Source organism: Anolis carolinensis, chromosome 6, assembly GCF_035594765.1.
Source record: "Anolis carolinensis isolate JA03-04 chromosome 6, rAnoCar3.1.pri, whole genome shotgun sequence".
Taxonomy (NCBI): Eukaryota; Metazoa; Chordata; class Lepidosauria; order Squamata; family Dactyloidae; genus Anolis; species Anolis carolinensis.
In genome coordinates this window covers 87089733-87104277 of record NC_085846.1, presented here as the reverse complement: position 1 = coordinate 87104277, position 14545 = coordinate 87089733, and the positions used below count along the sequence as shown (strand labels likewise).

Sequence of the window (14545 nt, the reverse complement as noted above, 5' to 3'; positions counted from 1 at the left end):
GTCTTCCTTTGTCCTCCCCCAGAAGTTGGAAATAATGGTACGTCCGGGAGGAGGAGGTTAATAACAGGCTCTGTGTATGTGTTTGTGTGTCAATGTTACTGCCCTTCACTTCTTCATTGTCTGCTGCTGGAAGCGTCGCTCCTTCGCCTGTTTCCCCCGTTTCTTCCTTAGAGAGAAGCCCTTTCCCCGAGAGAGGTAAGACAAGAAGGAGCCTCTTGGAGAGAATTAGAGGAGGGAAATGGAGAAAGAAAGGAAGAGGGGGAAAAAGGCTGCACCAAAGGGGATTCAAACCGCGTGCCTTTAAAAGGGCCTCAGAGGAGAGACCCCCCCCCCTTTCTCTCTTTGACTTGTCTTCCCATTCAAGCTCAAGGGTGAAAGATAGCATTGGGTGAACTTGGGCTTTTGTTGTGGTTTTATGCGTGACTCCCAAGGTGACTCTCAAAGGTTGGCGAAGGGGCAGCGAGGGCTTTCCAAAGCCGTCGGGGATCAAGGGGTCAGTGCTAAGCCTGTGGGGTTGGTTGTCCAAAGCCTTCATGGCCGGAATCACTGTTTTGCCATGGCCATGTTCCAGAAGCATTCTCTCCCGACGTTTCGCCCACATCTATGGCAGGCATCCTCAGAGGTTGTGAGGTCTCTTGGATTTTCACTGCCATATAATGCAGCCCAAACTGTATCATAGTGTCTTGTCATGGGCGGAATCGCTGGTTTGTTTTGAGTTTTATGGCCGTATTCCAGTAGCATTCTCTCCTGACGTTTTGCCCACATCTATGGCAGGCATCCTCAGAGGTTGTGAGGTCTCTTGGATCTCCACTGCCATATAATGCAGTCCAAACTGTATCATAGTGTCTTGTCATGGCCGGAATCGCTGGTTTGCTGTGAGTTTTATGGCCATGTTCTAGAAGCATTCTCTCCTGACCTTTCACCCACATCTATGGCAGGCATCCTCAGAGGTTGTGAGGTCTCTTGGATCTCCACTGCCATATAATGCAGTCCAAACTGTATCATAGTGTCTTGTCATGGCCGGAATCGCTGGTTTGCTGTGAGTTTTATGGCCATGTTCTAGAAGCATTCTCTCCTGACCTTTCGCCCACATCTATGGCAGGCATCCTCAGAGGTTGTGAGGTCTCTTGGATTTTCACTGCCATATAATGCAGTCCAAACTGTATCATAGTGTCTTGTCATGGCCGGAATCGCTGGTTTGTTTTGAGTTTTATGGCCGTATTCCAGTAGCATTCTCTCCTGACGTTTTGCCCACATCTATGGCAGGCATCCTCAGAGGTTGTGAGGTCTCTTGGATCTCCACTGCCATATAATGCAGTCCAAACTGTATCATAGTGTCTTGTCATGGCCGGAATCGCTGGTTTGCTGTGAGTTTTATGGCCATGTTCCAGAAGCATTCTCTCTTGACATTTCGCCCACATCTATGGCAGGTATCCTCAGATGTGAGGTCTCTTGGATCTCCACTGCCATATAATGCAGTCCAAACTGTATCATAGTGTCTTGTCATGGCCGGAATCGCTGGTTTGCTGCGAGTTTTATGGCCGTGTTCCAGAAGCATTCTCTCCTGACGTTTCGCGCCATCTATGGCTGGCATCCTCAGAGGTTGTGAGATCTCTTGGATCTTCACTGCTACAATGCAGTCCATACTGTATCCTAGTGTGTTGTCGAAGGCTTTCATGGCAGGAATCACTGGGTTGCTGTGAGTTTTTTTTTTATTTATTACAATATTTATATCCCGCCCTTCTCGCCCAATAGGGGACTCAGGGCGGCTAACAATAAAACACATATTTAAAATTGTACAGTACATTATGGATCAATTAAAAAGTTATTAAATTACATCAGACATTCATAAAAACACTTATAAAATACAGATGGGCATGTTTGAGTCTAAAAGACTGGGTCTTTTCCGGACTGTATGGCTGTGGAACTCCCTCCCTAGCGATGTAAGATCAGCCCCCTCCCTCCTAGCCTTCAGAAGGAAAGTAAAAACCTGGCTCTGGGATAAAGCTTTCGGATAAGAGCACCGTGCAATAATAGAAGTCTAATATGTGCGATGACCATGGAACGATTCTCGACTACGATTTTTGGATGGCGTGATTTTAATTGAATGTATGTTTTTAATTAATTTTTTAAATGTTTTTAATTTTAATGGCACTCCATGCAGTCATGCCAGCTTCATGACCTTGGAGGTGTCTAATGACAATGCCGGCTCTTTGGCTTAGAAATGGAGATGAGCATCAACACACAAAACCTTTACCTTTACTATGTTTTTAATTGTCAATCTGTATCAATTTTTAATTTGCAAATATTTTAAGTTTATTATTTATTTATGGTACTTTTACCCCACCTTTCTCAAACGGGGGGGGGGGGAGGGGGGCTCAAGGCGGCTATTTTAATTATGTTGATCGGGCTTGTCCCCATGTGAGCCGCCCTGAGTCCTTTCAGGGAGATGGGGCAGGATACAAGAATAAAGTTATTTTATTATTGTTGTTATTATTATTATTATTATTATTATGTATCTCAGTGTGTTATTTTAATTATGTTGATCAAGCTTGGTCCCCATGTAAGCCACCCCGAGTCATTTCTGGGAGATAGAGGCAGGGTAAAAAAATAAAGTTATAATAATCAAGGTGATTAATTGCAACGTTCACACTTGCCTACAACAGATAAGAGTTCTTTCTCCCACCCTGGACCTTATACAGTTATATAAACCCCACTTGCTTAGTTTCCAACACACCTCGCAACCTCTGAGGATGCCTACCATAGATGTGGGAGAAACATCAGAAGAGAATGCTTCTGGAACATCATCATCATCATTATTATTTACTCTATTTATACCCCATCTTTCTCTACCCTGAAAGGGGACTCAAGGCAGCTTACATATGGCAATTATTCAATGCCTTAAAAACACATATAAAACATAAACCATCTCGGAGTCAAAGATCACCTGGGGAGGCCCTGCTTTTGGTCCTGCCTTCTTCGCAGGCGCGATTGGTGGGAATGAGAGACAGGGCCTTCTCGGTGGTGGCCCCTCGGCTATGGAATTCCCTCCTCAGGGAGATCAGATCAGCCCCCTCCCTCATGACCTTCCACAAAAAAGTGAAGACGTGGCTCTTTGACCAAGCCTTCAGGAATCTGGTGCAAATAATTAGATACGAAAGACGTGTAATTGACCAATGGAATGGCCCCAGACTACAGCTATGGATCACGTAATTACCTTGTTGTATGGATTTAAATGTTTTTAATTGTATTTTAGTATCTTTTTTTATTCTAAATGGTCGTTTTATTGTATATTGTTTTCTGATATACCTCACAACCTCCGAGGATGCCTGTCATAGATGTGGGCGAAACGTCAGGAGGGAATGCTTCTGGAACATGGCCATACAGCCCGGAAAACTCACAGCAACCCTGTGGGGTTTATTTGGAAGGGCTCCCCGCTAGAGCAGTTTGATCCCATTTTAACCTCCCTCTTATGGAACCCTGTAGGGTACTGAGGTTCTCCAGTGCCATTTTTTGAATTCTAATCCAATAAGCCTTTATTGGAATATATATAAAGGCAGTATAAAATGCAGAATAAATTATACAATAGAAAAACATCACGTTTGTCATACATTCAATTTGCAGACTTCATTCAGCATGCCATATAACCAAACCAAATCTAAAGTTGACCAAAAACGGATTCGTAATCCTTTTGGTACTAATGTTGGAAAATGTTCCCTGATCAAATGGTCCCTGGATTTCTTTTGTTTGTTTGTTTGTTTGTCCCCCCCCCCCCCCCCTCGTGTCAGGAGCAACCAGAGTTGCTTCTGGAGTGAGAGGATTGGCCATCTGCAAGGACGCCGAGATGTTTTGATGTTTTACCATCCTTATGGGAGGCTTCTCTCATATCCCCGCATGGAGCTGGAGCTGATAGAGGGAGCTCATCTGCGCTCTCCCCGGGTGGGATTTGAACCTGGCAGCCTTCAGGTCAGCAAACCAACCTTCAAGTCACAAGGCTTTTATCCCCTAGGCTATCGGAGGCTCCATGGTCCCTGGTCAAAAAAAAGGTTGGGAACCACTGATGTAGAATGAATACAGTTTGACACCACTATTAACTGCCATGGCTCAGTGCTGTGAAAGCGTAGGAGATGTAGTGTGGCGAGGCACCAGCATTATTTGTCAGGGAAGGCTACAATTCTCATGATTGCATAGCATGGAGCCAAGGCAGTTAACGTGATGTCACACTGCATTCATTCTCCAGTGGAGATGCGCCCTGGTCCACATTGCACCATTTGAGCAGTTTGATCACGCTTTAACTGTCATCGCTCCCTCTTATGGAAACCTGTAGATTGGCAAGGTTCTCCCTTGAAATAGCCTTTGAGCTCTTTGGCAGGAATGTCTAAGTATCTCATGAAACCACATTTTTTCTGGAGGATGGAGGTATGGTGGGGAAAGTGGTATCAAATCACTCTGATTATACACAAGCAGAGGAGGTGACGGAGAAAAGATATTTTGCTGGCATCTACACTGTCAAATTAATGCAGTCCAACACAGCTTTAACTGCTATGGCTAAGTGCTATGGAATCACAGCAGTTGTAGTTTTTCAGGGTCTTTAGCCTTCTCTGCAGGTGCCTCACAAAACTACATACCCCAGAATTCCACAGCATTGAGCTATGGCAGTAAAAGTGGGACCAAGCTGCATTCATTTAACAGTGTAGATTTGATATGCAACTGCAGATGTTGCCTTTTTGCTTCCTCTACTGTCACCTTCAGAAAGCCCCTGGTGAAGGTGACCAAGGAGAGATTTCTTTCTTGTCTTTTTTCAATGAGAACAGGGCAAACTGGGAGGAACCGGATTTGGTTCTCTTCTCTTGGCTTTGCCACAGCAGTGAGGATGCAAGCCGGGAATTGCTTTGCTCTGTGGCTGTCAAACAAATCAAGGAGGAAGGTGGTGGTGTTGATCTGCACGCAGTTTTCTAACAGAGGCGCCATTGGAGTTGAGGCGACCTGAGCCAGTGTCATGTACTGAGGTCACTGCCTCACTCCATCAGAAATTTTGTGTCGCATTTTGGGAGGCTTTGAGTCTCTCAAGCCTTCGGACTCAATCCCCTTGAATGCTGTGCACCTTTCCTCTGAGTAGACCCATATCTAAGGGTTTATATTCATACTAAAACAAAACCCAAATGACTGAGACTGAATCTATAGTATTGCAAAGACTGAGTATCCTTTTCTACAATGCTTGGGACCCCTAGTGTTTTGGATTTGGGAATTCTTGTATTGCTGTAGATATGTCGTGAGATATGTTGGAGGTGGAATCCAAGCCTAAACTTGAAATTTCTTTTAGTTTCATTGACAGTTTATACACATATTCTGGGGATGATTTTATACATAATAATTTAATTTTCTGCATGTAAGTTTATGTACATTGAAGTTATGGCTTTTGGAGTATTCTGGATATGTGGTGCTTAATCTGTTTGGAGTTTTTTGGTTTTTTTTGCCATGAGTTAAAATCATATTGCCTTTAAAAGTCGACTGAGATTTGTGGTTTAGTTAACCCAGTGGTTACAGGTGTTAAGAGGAAAAAGAAATCCTTGTGAATGTGAATCGGACTAGTTGTCTTTTCTTTTGTAAATTGCTGACTTTCTGCTCAGATTAAATTTACAGTTTGAGCTCTTTAGGGGAACCCAAGTTTGTCTCCCCTTTTTTGCTGCAAGAAAAAAGAAAGTGGGGAGCGAGTTGTTTAAAAGTACCAAATATTACTTTTAACATTACTTGATGTAATTTGGTTGTAGTAGCCCGGGAAAAGATAATCCCACAATTGGCCAAATATGTGTGAGTGTGTGAGTATGTATATATGTATATCTGAGTGTTAATGCATGTTAATATTTTAATGTGTAGGTTTTAATTATAGAATTTTTAAAAATATATATATTAGAGTATTTACATTGTTATGCATTGTGTTATGTTCATCATCAGCCACCTTGGATCAGGAAGGAGGTAGGATAAAAATAAGTAAATAAATAAATGCTTTTGGGATTTACGGTCTTAGTTTGACTGTTTTATGGGCTGCAGCCTGAATGAATTACAGTTGACCTATAAAATAAGTTGAGAGCCTTTGCTGCTCTTGTTTCAGTTATGGATTAGTGGAGTTTCCATTTATGAGTTGTAAAGGGGCTTGCCCTGTGAATTCTATTTCCAGGCTGCTTCCATAGCTACACTCTGAAAGTGACTTAAATTTAACATCGCTCTTGAATAGTGGACAGGTTGATAGTACATGCTGTATCCTCAATCTTAAACATATTCACTTTGTAGCAATATCATTTAAGGGTGTATCTACACTGTAGAATTAATGCAGTATGACAGCACTTCAACTCCCATGGCAAAGTCCTATTGAATTGTTGGAAAGGTTTTAAGCCTTATTTGCTGAAGAGTGCTGGTGCTTCACCAAACTACATCTTCCAGGATTCCATAGCATTGAGCCATGATAATTAAAGTGGTATCAAACTGCATCAGTTCTACAGTACAGATGCATCTTTAACACAAGAAAATCTATGGAATTCATTGGGAAATCATAACTTAAAAGATGAGTGACCTGAAGATATACACACTTTCCAAAGAGATCAGAGCCATGGTCTTAAAATTCCTCTCTCCACTATTTTGTGTCATGTTTGTGAAAAAGTGCATAAATGTTTTATGTTTGTGTATATGCTGTTTTGTGTGTGTTTTGAAAGCAGTAATTCAATGTGAAAGATTTATAAAGGGCATTTTGTATGAAAAAAACAGGAGTGGGTATGAATCTGTGGTGGCTTGACATTTTAATAATTCATTGCCAAAGTTCGTGAAAATGTGTAAAATGGTTTTGAAAACCCACAGGGCTGTTAATTAGGATTGTTTGTACCTGATTGATGGCTTGGCTTGACAAAATGGAAAATCCCTCTTTGTGGTTTCTCTGCATCTGTGAAATTTCTCTGCTTCCAGTATCTAGGAACCACTTTTTGTAGAAATTCAAGGAAAGTATGTGCCTAACTGAATGCAACTGTGAGATGTGTAATCAAATCCATTTAACTGTAGACTGTAGCTTAACAGAAAAAGATATTGAAACAATTAGCCTGCTGTATCATTAACAAGTACTTTTTCCTTGAGTATTGTTTGCTGAAATCAAATCACAAAAGGCTGTGCTTCAGTGCTTACTCTAACCTTTGCCTCTCTGAAAACCATATTATGTTTTCAAACAATGTTCAAATAATTTTCAGATTAAATACGTAGGTATGTTCCAAGAATTTAAAAGGTCTGTTTTTCTATAGTGTGAGAGGAATAGAGGGTATCTCAGGTTCAACTACACTGTAGAGATAGTGCAGTTTGTCACCACTTTAACTGTCATGGTTCAGTGCTATGGAATCCAGGGAGTTGTAGTTCAAAAATATGGGAGAGAGCTCAATTCTCACCCCTGATCTAAGCAGGTTAGTAGCAATTGCAACATATAACAGAAAGGCACTTTTATTAAGTAAAGGTAAAGGTTTTCTCCTGACATTAAGTCTAGTCATGTCTGACTCTGGGGATTGGTGCTCATCTCCATTTCTAAGCTGAAGAGCCGGCGTTATTCGTAGACACCTCCAAGTTCATGTGACTGGCATGACTGCATGGAGCACAGTTACCTTCCCACTGGAGCAGTACCTATTGATCTACTCACATTTGCATGTTTTTGAACTGCTAGGTTGGCAGAAGCTGGGGCTAACTGTGGGAGCTTACCCCGCTCCCTGGATTCGAACCGCTGACCTTTCAGTCAGCAAGTTCAGCAGATCAGCGGTTTAACTCGCTGTGTCACTAGGAGCTTTTATTAGATTTGACTAAAAGCCATCCCAACATGGTTTTTATGCAAATGAATTTGACAATAATACAAACACATGCAAAAATCAGGTTAGAAACACGCCTACATAGCTTCTTGCTGTAGCCTTCAGTGTGACTTCACATATACTTCGTTTATCTTTAGCAAACAAAACTGTTTTGTGTTTGAGGTGTGGGTTACAATCGGACAATAATCAGCAAATGTGCACAAAAGGGCCCTTGCCTGATAAAAATGCCAAGTTTTGTCTCAAGAATCTTTAAGTGACAATAAAATAAACAGTGTGAGGGAGCATCTGCACTCTAGAATTCATGCAGTTTGATACCACTTTAACTGCCATTGCAAGCCCCATGAACTATAAATTCACTCCTACAGTGTAGATGCATCAAACTCTTTCAAGGGAGGTGGTGTTCTTTAATATAATAACATCTTTCAGTAGCCAAAAAATATCTTGAATTTGTGACATGTTATGTTTCATATTTAATTACATATATTCCCTGCCATGTGTCAAGATGCTTTATCATCCTTATTTCATTAATAAATGAAAAATCAACTATTCAGTTATGTGACTAGGTAGAGGAAATAGGATTTGTTAATTTATTGATTCGACCAGCCTTCCTTCAACCTGAGATAGCCGAGGATGTTAGTTTGATGCAGTTTGTGGGTGCTGAATCAAAGAAGTATGGATTGGACCACATAATTGATTTGGAACAAATGGAGAGACTAATGTCGTTGACAGTCTTTCCCAAATTCTTCACTGATCACATCTTCAGTTACATTTCCGCAATGTACACAAAATAAAGGGAGACCAGGGTTTTGAATTCCCACCCAGCCATAAAAACCTGCTTGGGCCAGTCACACACTTTCAGTTTCAGAGGATGGCAAAGGCAACCCTGCTCTGAACAAATATTGCTGTGATACCCTATGATAGGATTGCTTTTAAGTCAAGAAATGTCTTGACACACAACAGTAACAAAATGACAATACGTCTGAGACACTGTTTACAACTCTCTTGCAATAGTATCTTTAAACCCCTACCTTTTGGATCTAGTTCCTTGCCTGGATTAGGGCTAAACTAAATAGAATGTATCCCTTAGTGTGGATAAACTCAATTTCTGCAATTGTTGCATCATTTGCTTGTTGCATAATGACTTTGTGTACCTAAGATACTGTTTCAACGTCTCTTCTTTTAAAGCTCTGAACATTAAGGGATGAAACTGCACTAAGAAGTATAGGTTTCTATTTATGGGCCAAATATTTTATTTGGCAAATATGAGCATCATCCTATGGCGAACGTTATTTTTATCTATCTATAAATATCTGCATTGGGTAGGATCTAGGCTTAGTCATACTTAGATTACTCCCACTCAAATCAGTGGAACTTACGTTAGTTGTGATTTCATTGGGTATGACTAAGGGTGCGTTTACACAACCGAATGAATGCAGTTTGACACCACGTTAACTGACATAGCTCAACACTGGTTCGCTGTATCTCACAGATGGAGGGTGTAAAATACACACATCTATGGTGGTGTTACACCTTAAATCTGTCATCCTTACATTTAAATATACAACTTTCCCATCTGCCATGGTGCAGTGGGTTAAATCGCTGAGCTGCTAAACTTGCTGACTGAAAGGTCAGCGGTCCGAATCTGGAGAGGGGGTGAGCTCCTGCTGTTAGCCCCAGCTTCTGCCAACCTAGCAGTTCGAAAACATGCAAATGTGAGTAGATCAGTAGGTACCGCTCCAGCAGGAAGGTAATGGCACTCCATCCAGTCATGCCAGCCACATGACCTGGAGGTGTCTATGGACAACACTGGCTCTTCAGCTGACCTTAGGGAACAAAGTGATCTTGTGGGATCTGAACCAAACGTGTATGGACTTGTCTTGAACTAGCTGGCAAGCTCTTATCTGTTATGTTTTGAACTTGAGTTCCCAGTATCCCTCATCATTGCCCAAGGCAGCAAAGACTCCTGGCAGTTGATGTCCAAAATACTAAGAGGACTAGAGTTTGGAAATCACTGCTCCAAGGTTGGTGAGTGAACAAAGATTTGCTAGATTTCCCTTGGCTTGAAACACTCAATTGTCAGATGGCACATTACTGGTATAAGTACAGGCAGTACCCAAGTCATAAACAAAATGGGTTCTGTAGGTTCATTCTTATGTTGAATTTGTAAGTCGGAACAGGTCCAGTAAAACATGCACTTCATTGTCATTTGGTCAAACAAAGTGTACATTATAGTTCTTGTGTGATTAGAATCCCATTTAAAAATCACCCAAGTTCCAAGCAATGAAAGGAAAACCATAGAAATAGATAACCCTTCCCTCCAGGATCCTCTCCTGTTTGTCCCAGCTACTTTGGGGTGTACTTATGCTGTGGAATGAATACAATTTGACATCACTATACTTGCCCTTGTTCATTGTTATGGGATCCTAGGAGCTGTAGTTCTACAAGGTCTTTAGCTTTCTCTGCCAAATAATGCTGCTTCCTCGCCAAACTACCAATCCCAGCATTGATTAGTATTGAGTCAAGGCAATTAAAAATGGTGTTAGACATGAATGAAAAGAGAGGTGGAGAAATACAGGAGGGACGAAAGAGACTTCATCCCACTACAGCAGTGGTTCTCAACATGTGGATCCCCAGGTGTTTTGGCCTACAACTCCCAGATTTCTGGGAGTTGAAGGCCAGAACATCTGGGGACCTAAAGGTTGAGAACAACTGCACTAGAGCATCTACCTACTTTATATCCAGTTAATGCCTCCTGCAGAATTTTGGAGTTTGTAGTTTAGGGAGGAGCCTTTAAACTGCTCAGTCAGAGAGGTTCTGGGCCTCACTAAATTACAAATCACAGAATTCTACAGGAGGCAGCAACCCGATTTAAAGTGGAAGAAAAAGAAAAGGAGATAGAGAAATCGATAGGAAGAAAGAGGAAAAGGGGGTGTGGAGAGATCGATAGGAAGAAAAAGGAAAGGGGTGGAGAGATACAGACATACTTTGGGTTAGTGCTAAGATTTCATGGCAGGGAGAGAGGAGACAGGCCCGCCTGTAACTTAGAGTTGTTCATAAATGGGATGTTCATAACTTGGGGACTGCCTGTACTTCAAGAAAATTGAATATCAGAGTTGATCTGCAAAAGCTTCACAGCTTCATTATTCTTCCCGGTGGGGTTTCCTGACTTCAAGGAAAACCATGTAATGACTGGATAATGAATAACAGAAAATATTTTTTCCATTCCAATGTCACTATTATGTTGCTACTGTTGTTAAAAAATAGTCCAGTGCTGATCTTTACTTCATATCATAGGATCAGTCCTCATTCTCAAAGGGTACATTTTCCAGTAACAAGGCAGCAGCTGATTGCAAATTCATGTATAGAAGAGCTCTTAGGTAATCTAGATTGTTCAAAAAGGAAGGGAAAAACAATGTCATTAGACAAGAATCTGCTGAACATTTCTGAAAGAAAATAGCAATTGAAAGCTATTTTCTATTCATACAAATGAAGATACCATCAGCATAAGGGTAATAGTGCTACCTCCCAGTACTAAAACATATGCAAACTACCAGCATAAAACAGCCTGAATCCAGGGAACCAGAGTGTAAACACTGATAAGAATTGATATATGTGCTGAGAAGATTAATTGCAAGTTGAATTAGACCTTGTCCCATTCTCTCATTCATTTTTTTATTAGTTACAATTATTTTAACTAATGGAACAAAAAACGAGACAAAAAATGAAATCTGTTTTTAACACAACCATCTGAAATCCTATACTTTCTCACCCATGTTTTTCTCTATAAGCATCAGTATGATTATATGATAAAAATAATATCCTTTTTAACAATAACCCTTTTAAAGAAAAATTGTGGAAATTCTGAGTCATTTGAGAATTATTTAAAATTGGTAGCATAAGAAGAAGCTTTTGAAAGCAGGCAAGTAGAAGGAAATGAAGACATATTTTGGCTTTCAATTCAGCAGCTTTACTACTGATACAAGTTAAAGGAGTTAGTAATTGAAGTTTTTCTAAAATAGAGAGTTGAAGGAGGTCTCTGAACATTATGGGATGTCTGTATCACACATATATTTATTTTTAAATTGGTCTGAGATAAAACACATCTTCAGAAATTTTTAACATTGCATAAACTTTCATATCTTTTTCTAAGTCTTACATTTTGCTTTGTCTCCGTAGCCTGTGATACTTCTGGAATTCTGTTTTCCATCTGGTATCTTCTAACCTAATTTAAGTTGGCATACCGAATATGTTTACAAGGGAATAAACCCAATTGAACATTGTAGTATTACCTCCAAGTAAACTTCCATAGACTTGAACAGTAAGTCTACATGACAACTTTAATATTCCATTTTAGGATTAGTAAACAGAGCCTTTTCCTCATGGCCAGCTTGTCAGTTTATCTTCTGCTGTCATTTATGTAATTAAATTTACCCACTCGATTATTTATGTAATTAAATTTACCCACACAGACACCAAAAACCTGGCAAATGTCTTCTGGACATGCTTAGAAACATAAAACCATGTTCCACCGAAGCAAAACTTCTTCCAGGTAGATATATCAATGGTGTTGCTTCGTACAGGGCAGAGTTTTACCTTGATGCATTTTTAAGGTTTTTTTTCTTCCGAGTTGCAGAATGTCTTGCAGAGGGAAATCTTGCTCCTCAAAGCCTTTGAACAGTAAATGGATTAGAATGCTTTCAGTTGACTGGAGCTTGGGAGCCTCAGACAGAAGCCTGTGAACTTGGTCACCTAGGATGTCTGCGGGTTGGATAAAGGTAGATTACAATTACTGTTAAGCCATGCCAGCAAACAGATCTTAATGGGGATCTGTTGAAGCAGAGATCCATGAGAAGCCGGTGATGTAAGCAAGCTGCAAGGAGGGTTCAAGACAGACTGGATGTGCAGAAATAGAAAGCTGGGAAACAATCTGAGGCTCTGAGTTATTGTGGACTTTGCTTTGCTTTTTAAAAAATGAATATAAATTTTATAAAAATGAGTTACAACATGACTTGGAGCTAGACCTGAACTAATTTTAGCAAGAGGCTTTGTTGTTGCAACTACATGCTTGTGTGTTTATTTTTAAATTACCATTATTTTTATATTCTTTCAATTTTGTTTTTATTTGTACTGTTATCGGATTCTTTAAAATTTTGTATAATTAATGTTTTAATGATATCTTGGTTTTTAAATGTCATAGGCCATCCTACACAAGGAGAAAGATTTAACTCAAATGAATGGTACATATACATATTTTGAGGAAAACTTAAAATATCTAAGATATGTGAAAAACTAAAGTTTACAAAATTTTTATCTCACAAGGAAGGAAATATGGCAAAAGTACCATATATACTCGAGTATAAGCCAAGTTTTTCAGCCCTTTCTTAGGGCTGAAAAAGTCCCACTCAACTTACACTCGAGTGAGGGTCCTGGTCGGTTTATATTTGGGTCAGCTTATACTCCAATATATAGGGTAGTCGTTATACTTATGATTCCAAAATACAATACAGTAAAAATAACTCTTGCAATAAACCTGCATGAATCATAATCTAAAATGAATAATTTAGAAAAGGTTAACTTTGCCATAAGCACAATTGCTTTATTCAGTCGAGACGATGGTATACTGGCTGTGAAATCTTACGAAAGCAGAAAAAATATCTAATAAACTTTGTCGAAGAAAATAAACTGTTCCTCAGGATGTATTTTTAATGTTTTATTCCACAGTTTGATTGGAGGTAACCATGGAGGAATTAGAGATTTCAAGAAAAAACATTTTAAATCAAATTTTTGAATAATCAAATCCACAAAAATCAAAATTGCAAATGAGGAAGGATATCTTTTTATTAAATAGCTTCTGATCTCTAACTGTGCTGTCATTCTGACCACTGCAGATTTTTCCTTCAGGGCAAGAAGAAGCATTCAGGAGAAAGTGATGATAAATCTATCCCATGTGAAAACAGTTTCCAGCTTTGTATCATCCTCTTATGGTTTCACTGTTCCAGAAAATCTAGCTCTACATAAAGTGTGACAAGTTGGAAATGCATAATGGCATTGCATATTTGGGTTTGACATATGCATTTGCAGTATTGCAGTGTGAGTAGACATTCATGCTAGGATGCGCCTAATTTATGTTCAGAGTTTTTGGTCTGGTAGCTAATTACATGTAGTATCACACTTATGATTATGAGTATCATTAACTGGATTTGAGCACTTTTCTAATATTGTATGTTCTGATATGTCATGATATGACTGATATGACCAACTGTAAATGTCAAAGATCTGATATATTATCTACCAAGTATGAACAAAATACAGATTTTACTGGGATCCTGCAGTTTATTCCAAAGGAGAAATTTTACACATTGAGGGAACTCTTAGGGTTTAAGCATCATGAGTGAATTCATTGTATTTAGCTATTTGGTTGGCTTTATTCTGGCATATTTTAACATTTAGATTATTTTGTGAAAATGCTTAAATTAACCGGCTCATTGGATTATGATGGTAGAAGTATCATATAAGGATCAGCCATATTAAACTTCTGGTTAAAAGATTGAACATAATTCACTGTGTTAATGCTGCTTAAAGAGTTTGCTTTAAAGCTTGTTGAACAGATATGTAGGGAAATATGTTTCTCTGTATTACTGTTAGGGTGAAAGTTGTATACTCTCACTTGGTTTGTACCTTCGGTGGACATCTTATGATCTTCCGCTGTTTTA

At 39.6% G+C, this 14545-nt stretch overlaps 1 protein-coding gene across 1 annotated transcript in view; it reads left to right on the top strand.

Annotated features, from left to right (window-relative positions):
• Positions 1-44: 44 nt before the first annotated feature.
• Positions 45-14545, top strand: part of bzw2 (basic leucine zipper and W2 domains 2) — a 48440-nt gene continuing 33939 nt past the window's right edge. The window contains exon 1 of the mRNA XM_062958065.1: positions 45-195. Within this exon, the coding sequence (XP_062814135.1) occupies positions 77-195 (119 nt within the window). The 5' untranslated portion in view covers positions 45-76. The remainder of the gene's footprint in view (positions 196-14545) is intronic.